The sequence below is a fragment of the Taudactylus pleione genome, unplaced genomic scaffold (assembly GCF_031769625.1).
Source record: "Taudactylus pleione unplaced genomic scaffold, aTauple2 ptg000019l, whole genome shotgun sequence".
Lineage (NCBI taxonomy): Eukaryota > Metazoa > Chordata > Amphibia > Anura > Myobatrachidae > Taudactylus > Taudactylus pleione.
Window position 1 is genome coordinate 32,212,407 of NW_028284421.1, and position 18,199 is coordinate 32,230,605.

Here is an 18,199-nt window from a genome sequence, read left to right on the forward strand (position 1 = left end):
CGACAGTGGGCTTCATGGAAGAAAACTCAGAAAGATGACACTTTAAAAAAACAACATAAAAAAGTCAGACTGAAATTTGAAATCTGCTCTCCCCTCTGAGTTTTTACAGCTGCCCTTGCAGAAGAATGATGTGCCCATAGTATCCTCTCGATTTGCATTCTGGGGCTTCCTACTTTCTCCATTCCCTTTGGTCCTGTACCTTCCCCTTTTTTGTGCTGTCTTTGTTTACCTGTTCAATTTTCTGTTTTTATATTTTTCTTTAATATTTTGCTTGAATTATAATGTATACTGTTTTGGACACTTTCGATATATTTTGCACTAATTTTAATGATTGGTCCCTGTTATGTACAATCTTTATATTGCATTACGAAACTTTTGAATATATATATATATTTAAATTTTTTGTATTGTTTTAAAAAATAAACATATATTGAAAAAAAAAAAAAAAATATCAGGAAACAGTAAAATAAATGCCTTGCTGCATGATTGAGTACCAGGGGTGAGGGGTACAATAAAGGGCTCCCAACTCAGATCATTTCCATGTGACACTGCAGGGGGGAGACACGGTAGGTCCTGTGCAACTACATTTAAGCACCAACTGAGACACACTATCCTACTGTAGGCTGAAAAAGAATGGGTTCATCCAGGAAGAGATAGAATTTGTCCCAATCTGAAAAAAAATGACTCTGTAACTCTCTTATGTGGTATTGGGTAAATGGGACATTCTCGATCATGGCTACAATGGCAACAAGGATATACATACAGATTTTGTCTAGAGCAGCTCTACACTTCAAGGTCTGCTATCAATAAACAAAACGACTCAGGAACTCCCTATCACGTTAGATGTGTCATGATAAATTTTTTGCACGACGAAACAAAACCACAAAAAAATAAAAAATAACTGAGAACAGGCCGGACCCAACCTCCTGTGTTAAGGGTGTAAGTCTGTTGGGCAGTAAAAAGGGCTAAACTACAGTAGCATTGGAGAAGTTTTCTTTTAAATGTCCTGATTATTGGGTGCGGCACAAACCATCTAGTAGGGTTGGGTATGGGATCCCGACAGTCAGAATCCCAACCCAATTTGGTAAGTGCCCTAGTACTAACCCTCCCCTCAACCTCAACCCACCTTTCCTGCAGCCTAACCCTAACCCTCCCCCCTGCAGCTTAACCATAACCCTCCCCCCTGCAGCCTAACCATAACCCTCCCCCCTTCAGTCTAAGCCTAACCCTCCCCCTAGTGCCTAACCCTAACCCTCCCTCTAACCCTAATACTTACCGTCGGGATGCCGGCGGTCGGGATTACGGAGCCAGTATTCTGAGCGCCAGCATCCCGACTGCCGGGATGGTAACTACATCCCATCTAGTATACTTGATTTCCTCAAAAGTCTACAGTAGAAAAGATTACACAAATCCTTCTTAATCAACAGCCTAGATAAAATGATAAACTGATTAAGAAAGCAAACACATGTACAGTAGGTAAGATATAGTTATGTGAAGGTATATAAGCATGCGATTACTGCTTTGCCATCAGTACTTTCTATTTTATAAAAAGAAAAATAGATTTAAAAAAAATAATACAAAAAAGGTCAGAGGCTGTCAAATTAAATGATAAACCTAAATTACAAATATGATTTTTTTTTTTAGCATTGTTGCTGATCTTATTTTAGTAAAGATATTGGTGGATAAATTACAATATAATAGTATAATTTTTCATGACAAGGCACACAAATTTCTCCTGCTTTATAAACATGAACAAGCTTTTATTTTCTAATGTTTTGTTATGATTTAATAAAAACATGATAAAAAGTTTCTAAAATGTACAATTTAAGCATATTTTCAATACATTCTCTTAGAGAAGAAAATTGAAACTTTAAAAAATTGTCTTACCTGGGTACAAAGTTGAACAAGAAGTCGGGCAGCACTGGGTGTACTGGATGCCAAGCAGCCCACAGCTGTGCTCAGGTATGCTAGGCATGAGATGGGTTTACTGGTCTTGCTGTGCATACCACGGGAACGATCAACAGAATTAGACAGACTATTTGAAGGACTGGTAGAGAGACCGGCTCTGCCTGCTGCAGCCAAGCACATGAGGCGTACCAGAGTGCGGATATCTGTTAAGCCCAAAGACTCCAGGCCTGCAGCAAGACTGCAACTAGACCCACTTGAGAGAAGAGAATAGGATAACATTTTACTTTGGTAACATAAGGCAGAGTTACAGATCAAACTGTTTCTAATGGTGAGAAAATAATTACAGGCTACTTTGGTAAATAAAACAATCCTGTTACATTTCTTTAATGGATATTAATATTTTAAACACAAAACTTGAGTTTACATCAATGTCAGTCTGCTATATGTAGAAGAAAGGCTTGCATCACTTTTTGATTCACACTGAAATGTTAAGTTAGTAAACATTTATGACAGTTACCAAGATATACTGTACTAAAAAAATTAATTAAATAAGCACAGCATAAAGTAAAACATCAGTGTGTTTCACAGTATTTTGCAACATGAATGATAAATTAATCCACTAAGCTTGCTGATCTCCTTTCGCAGTGCCCGGGAACGGTCTACAGACATACTTCTAATTTCAAATAAATATATACCTTTAGGACTGGTTTCATGTCAGTCCAAATGAGTTCAGGATGATTAGGTATCTACAGTATGATGGGTTTGCAAAACTGTATTTAGATTTTTAAACCAAGTATTAATAAAGTACAGAGCTCAAAGTTTTGTAATTTATGAAAATGTTATAAAAATGCAAAACCTGTGTGCAGACAGCGCAAATGTTGTATTGCAACACTGCACACCTATTTTTGTTTGCAGAGGTGCAAACATTTAGCATCTTCCCGAGTGTGTGCTTGGTGCATCAACGTGCAAAAAACAGGATTTTGGAACTTACCGATAAATCCCTTTCTCCGATTCCACAGGGGACACTGGAGTTCAAGACAGTGGGGTATAGACGGTGGTAGAGCAGAGCCTGGCACTTTAAATAATTTAGAAGTGTGACTGTTTCCTCCCTCTCTATGCCCCATCAGCCCCAGTTTAAGAACTGAGCCCGAGAGGAGACGGAGGACAACAGAAAAAAACGAGGAAAAGGAGAAGACCACAGAACGGAACAAGACCGACTGAAGGAGAACAGAGGAACCCACTGCAGGGAACCCTGCAGTCACACAACTATAGAAACCAAACAAAACGGTAGCTACACAGCGCTGGGCTGGCGTCCAGTGTCCCCTGTGGAATCGGAGAAAGGGATTTATCGGTAAGTACCAAAATCCTGTTTTCTCCTTCATCCACTAGGGGACACTGGAGTTCAAAGACAGTGGGGACGTCCCATAGCCAACCTCCCAGGTGGGAGCGCAGAGAACTTGCTGATCCCTTGGCCAAACCGAAACAGAGACCGCAAAGAACCTGAGGCCCAGCGGAAGCTGAGGAACAAGTGTCGTAGCACAGGAGACAAACACTACTCCTCACTAAACAGTCACAGAAAATTCCACAACTTACAGCGCAAGTCAAAAGGAACAGAACAGCTGTTGAGAGAACAAACACAGGTGAGAAACATCAGAATCTGTAATCTCAGCTGAAATAGACCAAACCGGACTGTTGGTGGCAGAGAGCCCCAACAAGAATCTATAGGAGAAGGGCAGTAAACGAGCATAAACTCGAGAACCTTACTAGAGTCTAAACAGGCAGCTGCAGCCACAGACAGCAGAATCCCAGAACTGCTGGACATAATCGTATATATAAAAGTATAACAATACCAAACTACAGATACAGAGCTGATCCTGTCCACAGACTCCCAACAAGAGTATGCAGGGAGGCAAAAGACAAGACTGAACAGTCGCCCCGAACCATCCTTGAGGTCCAACTACAACAAAGTTGTTAACCAGTGGAAGGGCTAGACCATAGAAGTCTCCAACGAGTGGAGATCCCACTGGGCGTGACACTGAGGCGAAAGAGAGAGAGAGAGGATTGAGACTACAATACCTTTCAGAGGGCCAGACGGAAGTACAACCCATTTTGAAAACAGGGATAAAACAGGAACTGAAATACTGCCGTTAAAAGGAAATAACAGACAACTTCCAACATGATGTAAGTGCGTAGTCAGTACCAACTGCTGGCCCGAACACAGTATGAAAACAACCAGGAACCTAACAGTAAAACAGCACGAATGCAACAGCCACCCAGGGAGATCTATCAATATAGGGAAGCATCCCATACAACAAGGCCAGAGCACTAGGACAACCATGTGAGTGTGATAAAAATATCAACAGATACTGAACAGGAACCCAACCAGGTCCCCTGCGCGGATCACAATTATGTAAAGATGTGCAATAGCCTATAGGTGTGCTTCGGTCCAGAACCTTAACAGGTTCTAGTAGAATAGTGTCGCCAATCCAATGTTGTAATTATGCACCACCCACACACCAGGAAAACTCTAAAGTGTAGAGCCAACTGATTAAAAGAGCGGATGGCTGCTAGGACAGCAGCTAGGGTGCGTAAGGGAGAATAAAGCTATGTATGTCAGGTTGCATGAAATAGGAGCATCATCCGAGGCATTAGTAAGCTCTTACCTTTGAGCGACCAGAAGCCCTCTGGACGCTATGTAGAATGTCACTGATCTTTACCATCACACAGCAACCCGCCACATTAGGTATAGAGAGTAGCTTCAGTGGGCTAAGACCAATGCTCTACAGCACGGACTTCAGTCTGGAGATGTGCAGTAGAAAATACTGTGGAAACTAGCAAAATTTTAGTCGAGACAAGAAGGTCGTAGAACAGGACTCTATACCTGAGCCTGTTCCATTAGAGACGTGTATCTGTATAGCCGTGTTAGATTATACATACACCCCAAAAAAAACGGTCTGCTAGTTTAAGTATCCTTGCATAAATATTTCTAATGGTGAAGTGCGTATTATGCCCACCAGTCTAATATAACTCAGGTCGGACCCTGCCTATATCGGCAAGTGGCCCTAGGCCTTCCAGATATGAATTGTACCTAAGGGCACTTTAGACCCATTTTATTGAGATATGCTACAATAATATGGAGTACCGGAATCGATACTGAGAAGAGTACCTGTACTTAGACATAGAACGAGTTGGTTATCCCAAGTAAAGAAGGGAGATATCAATAGTGATAACTCCAGTAGTTTAAACAAAAAACATGTTTTTGTTTCCCAATTATTAGGAAATATTCATACAAGGAATGGGCGTCTTACAAGTTTACTACCCAGTGCATTACTGTAATGATAATAGGTCCCCCGAAACGGGGCGCCGTATAAACTGGCAGGAATGGAACTATAACTCCAGGAGGGTGGAAGTACATAACTTTATATACATGTGACATGTCTAGGATCCATACTAGAAGCAATGTCTTAGAGAATTGTGACTATCACCATGTAAGCTGTAGCACATGACTCTAGTTTATAGAGCCACCATATAATATTAATATGTAGGGATATAGCCTACAGCTTCTGGTAATCCCAGGCGGCTTCCCTTGTGTGGATTATAGGTAAACCTAATGATTGTGGAAGTATAGGCATTCTACCCATATACACAAATATATATATATATATATGCACACACAACCCAATCCCCAGGGAGAGATAGTGTAAAGCGTAGTCATTATACAAACTACCGCATCAGGAGAGTCCAGCCTCCAATCGCAGCCTCCTTCTATCAATATGCTAGGTATTAGACATAAATTGATGAGAACAGATCCTACCCCTGCTCCTACTGTAAGGATAAGAAGCGATATCCACAAATGGATACGCGTACCTACATACAAATTTAGTAGGTGACGTAACATTTTAAAATTAGAACATGAGCAATAATTGAATCCATGGAAGGAACTGAGCCCAAGGACAAAATCACTCCAGCATGTGTGTTATACAGCAGGGCTAGTATAAAATACAATACACATACATAGACTGCTCATGTGCCACGGGTGGCCGTCATTCTGCTACAGCGTAGGGGCAGGATATTTTAGCACTGTGCTGTCCCAGACTGGTTTCGATCCTGGGACCCTTCTGTTACTGGCGTACTCGCCTTATCAGGTGAGCCATCTTAGCGCCACATTAACCCATTTTTTGAAGTGGGAATCAACAGGAAGACCCCAGCGCTGTGAGGCAGCAACGCCAACAACCACACTAGCTGCGCGTCACTAACCTCTTCCTGTATGTGCTGCCAAAGGGAACACATGATATAAAAAGATGCACCTATGCATACCTTCTAAGGTAAGCACAGAAAACTGGTGAGAAAGGTTTTAAGACCAGCCTAAAATGGTATCCACATATGCATGGGAAGCCAATGTGAGGCATAAGCCTGGGGATGGGACGCAAAAATGTGCTAACCCTGGGTGAAGGGTATGCTATAACCATAAGTTCTGGCAGCAGCACCAGAACAGTGGAGCTAATACACCATGAGGCTATGATACTTAACAGGCTAAGATATCAGGCCCTTAGATTAATCTAGGCGCCTTATGTTACAGAACGAAGGGGAGTCTGACTGGGTAAACCAAGCAGCGCTGCAATTGGCAGGACTGCGTTTGTGCACCGGTCCTGGAAGTAATGTCAGCACATCGCTTCTAGCCGTGATGCATGGGCTGAACAACTGGCCCCTTTCAGAACCGCTTAACGCGGTGTCATAGTGGAAAAGCGAGATATGGCTAGTCTACCGCTAGCAACCAGCTATACACTGTAGCTAGCACTAAACTCCTGTCATACAAGGACAGGCAACCCTTGCTGAAGCACTCGTAGCGTGGTAGGCGTAAGGGACCCATGCTAAAGCACTTCCTGCTGCAGGTAGTGCCTGAGCTATACTGCTTGTGTGCAGTAGTAACTACTGTCCTTAAAAGGGAAGCAGGGGACGCTGTTTGATCATGAAATACCGCGCTGTGTGCGCGCGCAAACTGCTACACTTCTCAGCATAGCGCTGCTAGCCCCCTTAATCGTATAAGCGGAGTAGTTGAAGGTCCGGTCAGTGCCGGGAATTCGGGGAGCAATCAAGGCTCCTGACGCAAAACTGCGCATAAACCAACGTCTCTCCTGCAAGACAGGAGAGGGGCTAACTCACGGGAGCACTGAAGTTGTGCTGCTGTGGCAGCAGTGTGACGTCATACAGCGCTGCCATGTATAACGTAAGGCTATTAGCTCTATGCTATGCAGTAGCTAACAGGGAAGCCTGCTCAGCCCAGCCAGGAGCTGCGGGACGCGGCGTCTCTTCCTGATATTTAGATGAGGAGAGATGCTAATAGCTAAGGCAGTGCTGCCAGCACAGGGAGAACATACAAACGCCACACAGAAAGGGCCGCGGTGGGATCCGAGCCTTGCGCTGGTACTATTAGCCTGTTACTATAGACTAGGGATAACAGGGAAGCCTGCTCTGAGGAGAGCTGCTAATAGCCAAGTCAGTGCTTGTGCTTCCTCCCTTGCGGCGTACATGCTATGCTGGCACCTGTAGTTCTTCTACTGTGGATGCTTCCATGTGCTGCAAAACAAGCTGTAGCATAGGGACACCTCCCAGGACTGGCCGGCTGCACAGGACAGGCAGCTGCTGTGTGGAATCTCTCCCTGATGGGACACACTTGTGCCTGCCTACCTCCTAAGCTGGAGATACCCTAGCCTGCCTGTTATAGTGGGCACAGTCCAGTTGGAGTGCACTTAACCAGAGAGTAAATCCAGAAGCCTTGCATAGCGGGTGCACAGGGTGGGAGGGTGCGCGGTGCAACGGGGACCTAAACACTGCCATCGCGCCACTCCCCATAATCAGAGACCCGGACACTGACCACTATAAGCCGTGGTGGGTCTCTCCCAATAAGCTCCTTGCTGATAGAGGAAATGGTAGGCGTCCGCATGCGGTGCGCCTACCCCAGCGCTACACATGTACCTTCTGTAGCGAGGAGGACCCGGACCCAGCCGGTTTCAGCTACGATGGTCTTAATATGGCAGAAGAGGGAGAGCCCGACTACAAATGGCGCCGCAAGATAAGCAGGACGCGCCATTCGGAATGGGCGGCTGATGCTATGGCCGCCGGTAATAAGCTCCACCCCCGCTAGCCGGGACCGCGATGTCCTGTCAGCGTTACATTAGTAACTGGCCGACTATGGATAAGCCCTAGACCCGGACGCTGCCTGTTGAGAGCAGCAGCGGGTGCTGGAAGGAGCCATTAAGTCGCGACAGCCACTGCAGCGTTTTCTTCTGGCCCACTTAGCACCTTCTGTTACCCGATAAGGGACTCTGGTGCGTGCGGGGGGATGTCGGGTCTCCTAACAGTGACATTATGTCACTGAGCCCAGCTATGCATCCACTGCTCCTGCTATCATGAGCAGTGGTTATACTTACAACTGCTGCGGCCGGGATGCTGGGCTGAGGGGGCGGCGAGGAATCCGGACACATGACGGTGTCAGCAGTGGCGGGTCCTCGCAGAGTCCGTTGACTCCAGGTGTGTGCCCCCTCCTCTAGGTCACCGGACACAGGCTGCAGTAGCCGTGTGGTGACTTTCCCGGCGGCTCCCACGTAGCAGGCAGACTTCCACAGTAAGCAGCCTGCCTGTCCTCAATGCTTGTTAATAAAAACACTAAAAATAAATAAGAAAGGCTGGAGACAGCCTAATGTGCAACCGGCTCTCTCGGGCACATTCTGAAAACTGGGGCTGATGGGGCATAGAGGGGGAGGAGCCAGTCACACTTCTAAATTATTTAAAGTGCCAGGCTCTGCTCTACCACCGTCTATACCCCACTGTCTTGAACTCCAGTGTCCCCTAGTGGATGAAGGAGAAATTATATTTTGATTTGTGATGGATGATTTAGCATCTTTCTGAGTGTGTGCTTGGTGCATCCATGTGCAAAAATTATATTTTGATTTGTGGTGGATGATTATTAGGATCAAAGAGTGTAGCAGATACATTTAGTGGGTTTTCTCTTGGTTGGCGGCAGATGCACAGGACTGATATGCAATAAAGATAGAACAGATTTCCCCTTACATTTAGCTTTAATTTTTAATACCAAAAGGATGCAAAATTCTGCAGTAATTTTGGAAACAAAAATGGGATTTTTGCACTTTTTTATTTTCTATTTGAGGACAATGAAAACATCATGGGGTATAGAGTATGTTGAAAGGAAACTGGGCACTTTAAATCTACTGACAAAAATAACAGGCTCCTCCCCCTTCTATACCCTTGCAGCTGCCTGAGAAAGTCAGTTTTGTCTAATGAAGTCCCAAAGGGCAGGTCAAGCGTAAACAATAGGGAGAGAAGAAGAAAAACAACCAAAAATACCCCAACATTCTCCAATAAGAACAGTGTTCCTCCAATGGACTGTGAGAAAAGGATTTAACGTAAGTACAAAACTCTCTTCTTCTCAGCCATTGGGGGACATTTTAAAAAACCATGAGGACATCCTAAAGCTTTGCCTAAGAGAGGATATGCTCAAAACTGGCAGTGCTTAACACCTTATCTCCAAAGTTTTTGTCTTTGGATGCAAAAGTATAGAACTGTAACAAAGACCAGGTGGTTGTCTGACACAACTACTTCGTTCATGAACAGGCATTTATGCACAGTGGTAAGCCTGCGAAGAAATACAGTAAGCACTGGCGATTGTCTGTAAGGAAATGGCCAGTCTTTTATTTTGACATCATACAGAACCATCAAGGAACAGGTGTCTCGGACGAAGAGAGCAACCTAGCATTGCCAGGCCCCGCTTACCTCTATGCCCCATAGAGACAGCACCAAGGATGGTTTTGCAACTGGAGCACATGGATCAGATGCAAGCTCTAATGTATAGGCATGGAATCTACCAGAAATGCCTGTGGCTGCAATGTTTGCAAGCAGAAGTGCTCCAACTTGTGGTTCAACTCTGATGACATCATGTCAGCACCAGTATCACAACTCACAGACGGATAGTGGATGCTAGCCAGTACTTCGAGACTGGCGAGACCTAGTACTGAGGCCCTGAGTCTAACATGCCGGCGGTATTCACCAGGGACCCCCGCAAGGAGGTTTGGACTTAGCTGCGTCCGACACACAGGTCGCAGTCCTCAGGCTTGTTTTTCTTGTACAGGTGCTGGTGTCCTCTGGATAGAGCCGAGTACAATGCAGGTGTACCACGTAGTCGAGCTGCCATGTCAGAACTGCTACCAGGTAGCAGATGTAAACCAGGTCACGGAGGATAGCCAAGGTTGAAACTGGAATACCAAGCACAGTACCAGGGAGGAGACGGAATTAGGTCACAAATGAAGCTAAGGTCAGAAACAAGCAGCAGAAATCACTGGGATGCTGGAGCATGAATTGGGAACTTGTACTCTGGCAATTGTTAGTGCCAAGAGACTCCCACATATAGGGAAGAGTTTGAATCTCGTGCCAAACGTGACATCACGTTTGGTGCGCCTCTCTCTTCAAATACTCCAGCAGGTCGGTCGGCCACCTGCACTCTGCAGCTGCAGCACAACCAGGGTAAGAGCCAGAAGCAGGGACTCTGGCAGTAGGCACCAGGAACTTCCTGCTCGCAGCCGAACAAGACTCCAGTGTTGCCAGACCCGGTAAGTGGCCGCCGGTGTCCGGCACACTATGAAAACCAGCTTGTCCTGACCCATCCACGAGCTGTTGAAATATCGGTGGAAAGTCCATTCCCCATAGTTAAGGTTATTTCTGCTAATTGGAATGAAAACCGCTGCAATTGCTGAAACATTTTGATCCACGAAAACAATATTCATGTTTTTCTTGGTCAGTCATTGCGATTTCCGCATGCCACGGCATTATTGGACCGGATCTTGATGGCCCATCTTCGCAAAAAATGGTGCCAACTGACCTTAGCATTGAAAATCGCTCTGAGGTCGAGCACATTTATTAGGAGCAACCCCTCTGGAGTCCAAAGACCATGTAACTGGGACAGAAGAGCAACACAGAGCCTCACAGAGGTATCAGTGTTTGGAATTGGATTGGTGGTGGGTATAGAGAGGTGAGCAATGGGATTGTCCACCTTAAGCAGTGATACCCATTTGACCATAACCTCCACATGGAAAGGAAGAAGGTAGGTTTGTTAAGGTATGTTTCAAGCTTCATTAATTAGGTCATCTGAGAGGGGAAGATATAAAAGAAACTGTTTAATTTTGCGTTAAACATCAGTATCCGGAATCTCTGATTCCTCAATGTCCCTAATTTCTATGATTGATTGCAGATACTAGATTCTTCACTCTTAGCTTCACAGAGTAATCAACTCAATGACAAAGAGACACCTCAAAATCAGAGCCCTTCACCACCCCACCATCCTCTTGGGAGAAAGTCAGGGCCTTACGCCTCCAGCATCTGGGGAAACCGATCTAGAAGCGGTGCCAGCAGTTATAACCCTTTTTTTTAAAAAGAGGATGGTTGAAAAAGACCCTGAACTGATCGTGCCATGGCCTGAGACCCAGTTGAGTAGTCAGGTGATGACAAAGTGGAGGTCAAAAGTCCCTGAGGGAATAATCCCCGGCTGATGGATCCTGTGACTCCTTTATCAAGAGAATAGAGTACAGAAAATCCCCTGCTTGGCATCCAATTGCATTTGGTTAGCAGCAGAGAGATCCTTGATAGCATGGACTTTAGGACTGTTACAGGTGAGTGCAGCCACTGGTCCTCCATGTCAAATGTCATACAAAAGGCATCCTGGAGGCAATCCAATGTGACATCTGAGCAGGCATTATTTTAGCCACAGTAACTCCTTAAGGCAACATACATCCCTTCCAGTACATAGAGCAATGATGGAAGAAAAGGAAAGGACAAATGTATTTGCACAATTCATGTTGCGCAGCAAGAGAGACAGGCCAGAGACACAGAATAGCCCAAAGAAAACCAGCAACCTAATACACCTCATGATTACCCTGCAAATGAAAGAGTACATGGTAAGAAGGGGATTCTGGCTGCTCTCTGAAAATGGCCACTCTATGCCAACTTAGAAGCCACACCAGGCAGGATTTCTTAAAGTAAAAGCCACCCCTCCCAAGCCCAGCAGGATGGTACCCTTTGAAAGGTTGGCAAACTTTGCCATCCTATTGCAGATCTGCCATGGCTCCCAATTGCCTGCCCCCCTTTTGAGACTAGATACTCTGCACATTTTCCCCTGGGGAAGGGACATAAATTGCATTTGCAAACTTCACTCATAGTTCTGGGAGGAGAGCCACTTACATTGTTGGCACCTATGTAGGCAGTGGCACGATAGCTGGAGGTGCGGGGTCTCGAGCACTACCTTTGTTAACAGTGGCTGGGCCCCCTCACGGTGGCAATCTCTTGGCAGCTAAGGGATGCTGGTATGGAAAAATAAATAGAATAAACCTAAAAAGGAAAATGGACATGATGTTGTTGGGCAAAGGGGGAGGAGCCTGAGTTTTCTGCTGGTAAAATTCAAGTGCTCTGGCTCCTGGGATCACACACTATACCCACGTGGTGATTATGGCGCCCCCCCCAATAGTGGCCTGAGGAAAAAAAAAAAAGATTACATGTTTAAATGAATGAATGGGTTTGGTATTTAAGTGTTAGTAGGATGAAGGCTAACACACAGTGTCCTGCATTGCATCTTTAAGAGATCAGTGATAAATTAAATTGGGAATGAGAACGTTCAGGTCAAATGGACAATTAGGTACATTGTGCAACTAGAAATGTGCTAAGCAGTCACTGCTTTTGCAAGTAGATCTAACAACCAGGTAATTTCAAATGAATGAAAACATATACCAAAGCAGGCAATTTCTTATTAGTCATTTATTAAACAATTTACTATTCTGACAAATGTGTGATACAATCGTTGATAGCAAGTCTTCTAAGTATATAAGAAAAGTACAGACCTAACAGACAGCAGTGAAAGTGCTCGCATCACCATGGTACGTGCCAGCAGGACCTGGGCAGCAGCTATGACCCTGCGTAAGGCCATTACACGGTCATGAGGATTTACAAGAGCTGCTGCCTGCTCTCCTAAAGTTATCCGACCCGAGGAGCTCTTCTCCAGAGCGCCTTGGCAGCCTGGGAAAGAAACACAGGCTAAATAAGTGAAAAATTAGGCTAAAAGATAGGTAATTTCTCCCCAGATAGACAGCACCATACTCAATGCTACTTTCAACCCACATTACAAAAGGTACCTATTTGCATTAGTGTTTCCTCCATGCTGTTGGTGGCTGTTACCATGGCTACAGAGGCCCCCAGTGGGTCACTGTCTGGGAACTGCACTGGCTCTGGTACAATCCTGCGGTCACTTAGGCCAAGGGGTCCAGCTAGAAGTTCAAACTCCTCTTCTCCTGTCAGCTTATCATCCTCATCCACGTCTAACATGTCCCAGTCTTCTGTGTGGTGTACCAATAACAGGTTAAAGGCAACTATCAAGGCAATTCGACATTTAATTGTTTTACACCCATTTTTAATAGGTTACAGATTAAAAATAACCAGTTACAATGAAGAGAATGATTTTACCTTCATAAACACTGTCCTGTTTTCCAATCAAATCAGGGGCATGTCCTTTGTACCTAAGGCAAAGATAGTTTACTCCATAGGTGTCTTATCTTGCACCAGGTTCTGCATGTGTTGAATAATGAAAGCAGGCTTTGCCATTCTAGAAGTAGTTTGATTTTGGCTGTAACATTTCAGTGTTAGCAACATTCAGATGTTACTGAATTAGTCAGTGGGAAATAAGGTCAAGGACTGCAAATAGATAAGTCAATGCTTAGATATACAGATGTGTCCTCATACACCTAGCCTCAATACGCCATGCAGTGCGAGAGTGCGCTGCCAGGTCCCGTGCGACTCCAAATGTCACATATCAAATTAATCAGTGCAGTCCATTGAAGCAGTTTGCCACATCCGATTGCACCTAAGACACAATAGCTGTCGAAAAAGACCCTAGGCGCAAGCATTGCACGAAATCTGGCACTCCAAAAAGGGCTGTTTGGAGCGACTGAAGAAATGGTGTTTGAGGACACATCTGTAATTAGTGCCAACATCAAATTGCTTTAAAATGGTGTAGCTAAACTGATATTTATTCCCATAGCCAAAAATTCAAGACACTAGGAATTGCTAATAAACTGCATATACTAATCAACGCTATAAAGATTCCTGACACTGGATAGCGCAACCTAACAATGAAAAAAAAAGTTTCTCTAAAAACTCACTTCTCTGATGCAGTTGTTTTACGCTTGCTCTTCAGACTCAAATACTTCTCCCGGCAGCTGCCACATAAAAGGTAGTATGGATTACCACTGCCACACTCCCCGCCAAACCAGCCATCTACATAAGAGCCATTACTACGGTATCCCTGGCGATTAGCGCTGTGCCCACAGCCTGGGTGGTACCTCTTCATGTGCTGATTGAAGCTAAGTACACTTGTCTCACACAGCTCGCAGATAACCACCTCCTCTCGTTCATCTGTCTCACATACGTGCTGTGGAAATAAACAGATCATTTGTGGGTTGAACATATAAACTGTAGCTTAAAAAACAATCAAAGGAACAGCTTAGCATAACATGCATGTTAACAAAGACTCAATTTAAGCAATATTTTGCCTGTCTCATTAGTTACATAAAATGCATGCATGAAGGTTCATTTGCCATGCAGATTACAGCTGGTTGCAAATAGAGGATTAATCAAGGTCCTTATTTATATGTACATTCAGTGACAACAAGCCTGGTTTTAAAAAGAACAATGATCTTCAATAGATTTTGTAAGTGAACATATGAAGTTAGTCTATATCTTAAAATCATTTTAACTATTTGGAATGTGGCTGTATTGTATAGCAATTATATTCAGTAAAATAGGTTTATGGATTAGAATACCAAATATAAAAATTACTTTAAAGTATTTGTTCTGTTCTAAATGAGATGTTTGCATATTCCATAAATATTAGATTACAGTACAGTAAACAGCAAAGTCATATCACTAAACTCTAAATCATCATGGTTTTAAATATCCTCTGACATGGGAGTAAACATTTACTCTTCATAGTAAAATTGAGAAATAATATTTGTACACAGAGATGGCCCTCCCTTATAATTAAATGCTTAGATGCAGTAGCTGGAAGCTGCATGCATCAATGCTCTTGATCTCATGCCGGGGTGTAAAGCAAGGGGTAAAGGATTAGAGCAGAGATGGGAGCAGCTCCAGCTGCTGTCACACACCCATGTTGGCCAGTCCAGTACCTCTGGGATCCACATTCCCAGAATATCATTATCGCTTGCCAGGTCCTGTCCAAACATTGCTTCCATGGCCTCGTCATCAAGGTCAATCTCTAGCTCCTCATCCAAATTGAGGTCATACAGAGCACCAGGTTCCTGCTGCAAGGACAGACCATCTCTCCGCCCCTGATTGCGGTGAGCCTGGACAGTACGGTATAATCCAGCTGAGAAGTTAAAATTGTGAGAGAGTAAAAGTTATGAAAAATATTTTCAGATGCCATTTTCACTTTACTAATTGAACTGTATATCTATCTGCACAATTCACTATAGACTCAAGTATTGATAATTTATTTTAATTTTACACCAAGAAAATATATACATAATAAAACATACATATTACATTAAAGGATATGTGTCTGAAGTCTTTCCCTTTGGTAGAGGGACCAGTCAGGGGTATCCTTTGTCCCTGGCACTGTTCACATTGAATCCCTGGCATGTTCAATATGTGACTGTTCTGATATTTCATTTGTACGACCCCACAGAGTGGATAAAGTGGCGCTGTAAGCGAATTATACATTTATCTTACTCTCTGAAGCCTTGGGCTCCATGCACTCGCTGCTTCACTTGGTGGAGAAGTTTGGTACTTTTTCAGGCATAAAAATTAACTGGGATAGATCTAGTATTTTTTCTGTTTCTGAGTTCCCCTCTGATTCCTTCCTCTCCCATTTCACTGAAATTAACTCTTTGTTTAAAATATTTGGGAATCTGGATGAGCCTGTACTGTAGGGCACATCTTGAGGCCTGAAGCTTTTGTTTACACAGGGAGGAGTTGTCCCCTTACATATAACTAGCTGTGGCACTGGTGGAAGGAGTTGGTTTACTGTGTCCAGAACATAGATCGGAGGAACGTGAAGGGCTGATTACTATTGCTGTCAGAGTGTGGCTGCTTATAATTAGCTGGTTATGTATTTCGTCTTAATTTTTGGATTTTTTCTTTTGTATGTTGTACAAGCTCAGTGGGTTTTGTGCTTCTTAATTTGGCCATATAACTCATTGTGACTTCAGGCCTACTGATGGTTGTGGATGATTGCACGTATTCTTATACTTCAACTTGACTAATTTCTCTGCACACTAAAGCTGGCCACACACTAGACCAACTTTCATCCAACTAGTTGTCTGGTTGGAATGAAAATCTGGTAACGTATGGGAGTAACTGATGATCAGTTTTTGTTCCTAAATGGCAGAAAACAGATGAAAATGGTCGTTCAGACAAGTTTGTTAAATGTTTGATCTAAACAATTTGTTCTAACAACAGTTTTTGTCCATTTTCCGGCGTTTGGAAGCAAATTGCTGATTGTCATTTGCTTTCATCCCTTACCAGATTTTCATTCCAACCAATCAACTAGTTGGCTGGTTGGATGTAAGTTGGTCTAGTGTGTGGCCAGCTTTACTATATATGTTGGCTCTCCTTTGATTCTACGGCTGACTATGAGTAAATTGTTCGGTTTTTCTTTTTTTTTATTGTTTCTTGATGCATTTTTGTAAAATTTAAAATTTCAATAAAAAAAATATCTGCACTCATTGTGGATGAAAAATAAAAAGTATTGCAAACTACAGTCTACCCGCTAGGCTGTTTTAGCAGAGCGCCGCACCAGATTGTAAAAGGGCAAAATGCGCCTTGCCCTTATAGTGGCGCCCGTCTAAAACAGCATGCCCTGAGCCATCCCCACCCGTGGGCCGCAGTGTCCCGTGGGTGGGAAAAGTTGTGGTGATTGATCACCGCTGGGTCAGTAGACGCCATGCGGGCATGCACGGCATCTATTCACCATAAAGAGAGCTTGGGGGGGAAGCCCAGCACCTCCTTAAGTGCTGGGCACGCCCCCGTGTGACAAATGAGAGTCGTCACAAGGATACGCCCCCTTCCCTGGCCAGCACCCTGCCCTGCCCACAGTCTAGCAGGAACGCTGCATTACAAAACTTTTCAGAAGATTAATGCCCTTTTCCTCTTGGATAGGGTTTCACATTCAGCTATATTTGACAGAAAAATGATTCCCAGAATTTTTTATTTTTTTTTAATAATAACTATTTTAAAGAATTCGATTGCTAACACTGCTTATAAGAATCATGGAGCAGTATAAAGTCTCCTGAAATAACATACCAGCCCTTGCCAGTAGTGTCCTTGCTGCCAGGTCGAACTTCTGTCTTCTGGTTACAGTGGACCTGCCTCTGGTCTGCTGTCCACTGCTGGATCCTGAGTTTTCTACTTGGTCCATACTGTCTGGGCTACAAGTGACAATACATTGCATAATGAGAGCTTGAACTCTAAAATCAATAACATCAAGGTTTTAATGCAAGACAGTCAGTGTTAACTGAAGACAATTAAACAGAGCGGCTACACAACATTTAAACATTTTCAGACAGTGCTCTATTTAATATACTGCACTAACCTCTCACAAAAGCATTCTTCCAATTCTGGGGTGTCAGCGGAGGAGATGTCTCCTGTGAAAACGACATCACTGGATTTACCTCCTGCACCAGAGACAGCACCACCCTGGCACTGATCAGTGGCTCTGCCCGAGTATCTCTCCTCATCATCTGGATGTTCTATCATCCACATGGCCAACACGGTTATGTTCTGGGGGTCTGCCTCTCTTGCACCTAAGAAAACATTTTATATGAACAAATATAATGTATAAGATATAAAAAGGCAGTATTACAAGTAGCGAACAAGAAAACAGAAATGTCAGTATTAGGTCAATTAATAGGGCACTGGGCAACGAAATACCACCAGAACAGTCAGTCGATGCATGTTGTGATCCAAATTTACTCATAGTATGGGTATTTACATGCAAAACCTTTAAAGAGGTGAGATTTAAACCCCTTTAACGGCCATCCAGCAGAAACAGTAGTAAACGGTTTGCTTCACACTAGAAACGATGTAGCACTTCCAAGCCCTGTGTTAACTCTTGGCCAAGCTTTGCGCATGGTCTGATCCACAGTCAAAAAACTCTTAGCTCTAAGGATCACTGTTCGAGCCAGCAGAGGTAAGCTCTGGTGATGTCAGAGGCCTTGACTTA

General features: G+C 43.9%; 1 protein-coding gene across 12 annotated transcripts in view; it reads right to left on the reverse strand.

Annotated features, from left to right (window-relative positions):
* The window catches only part of HERC1 (HECT and RLD domain containing E3 ubiquitin protein ligase family member 1), a 305,583-nt gene that overhangs the window by 110,183 nt on the left and 177,201 nt on the right, over nt 1-18,199 (reverse strand). For 7 of the 12 annotated variants that reach the window (XM_088446526.1, XM_088446573.1, XM_088446582.1 and 4 more), the window contains exons 43-50: nt 17,570-17,780; nt 17,281-17,405; nt 15,126-15,346; nt 14,124-14,392; nt 13,429-13,481; nt 13,101-13,301; nt 12,810-12,984; nt 1,888-2,161 (exon numbers count right to left, since the gene is read on the reverse strand). In XM_088446526.1, coding sequence (XP_088302652.1) covers nt 1,888-2,161; nt 12,810-12,984; nt 13,101-13,301; nt 13,429-13,481; nt 14,124-14,392; nt 15,126-15,346; nt 17,281-17,405; nt 17,570-17,780 — 1,529 coding nt within the window. The remainder of the gene's footprint in view (nt 1-1,887; nt 2,162-12,809; nt 12,985-13,100; nt 13,302-13,428; nt 13,482-14,123; nt 14,393-15,125; nt 15,347-17,280; nt 17,406-17,569; nt 17,781-18,199) is intronic. The other 5 variants (XM_088446592.1, XM_088446565.1, XM_088446611.1 and 2 more) reach the window with 4 other exon arrangements.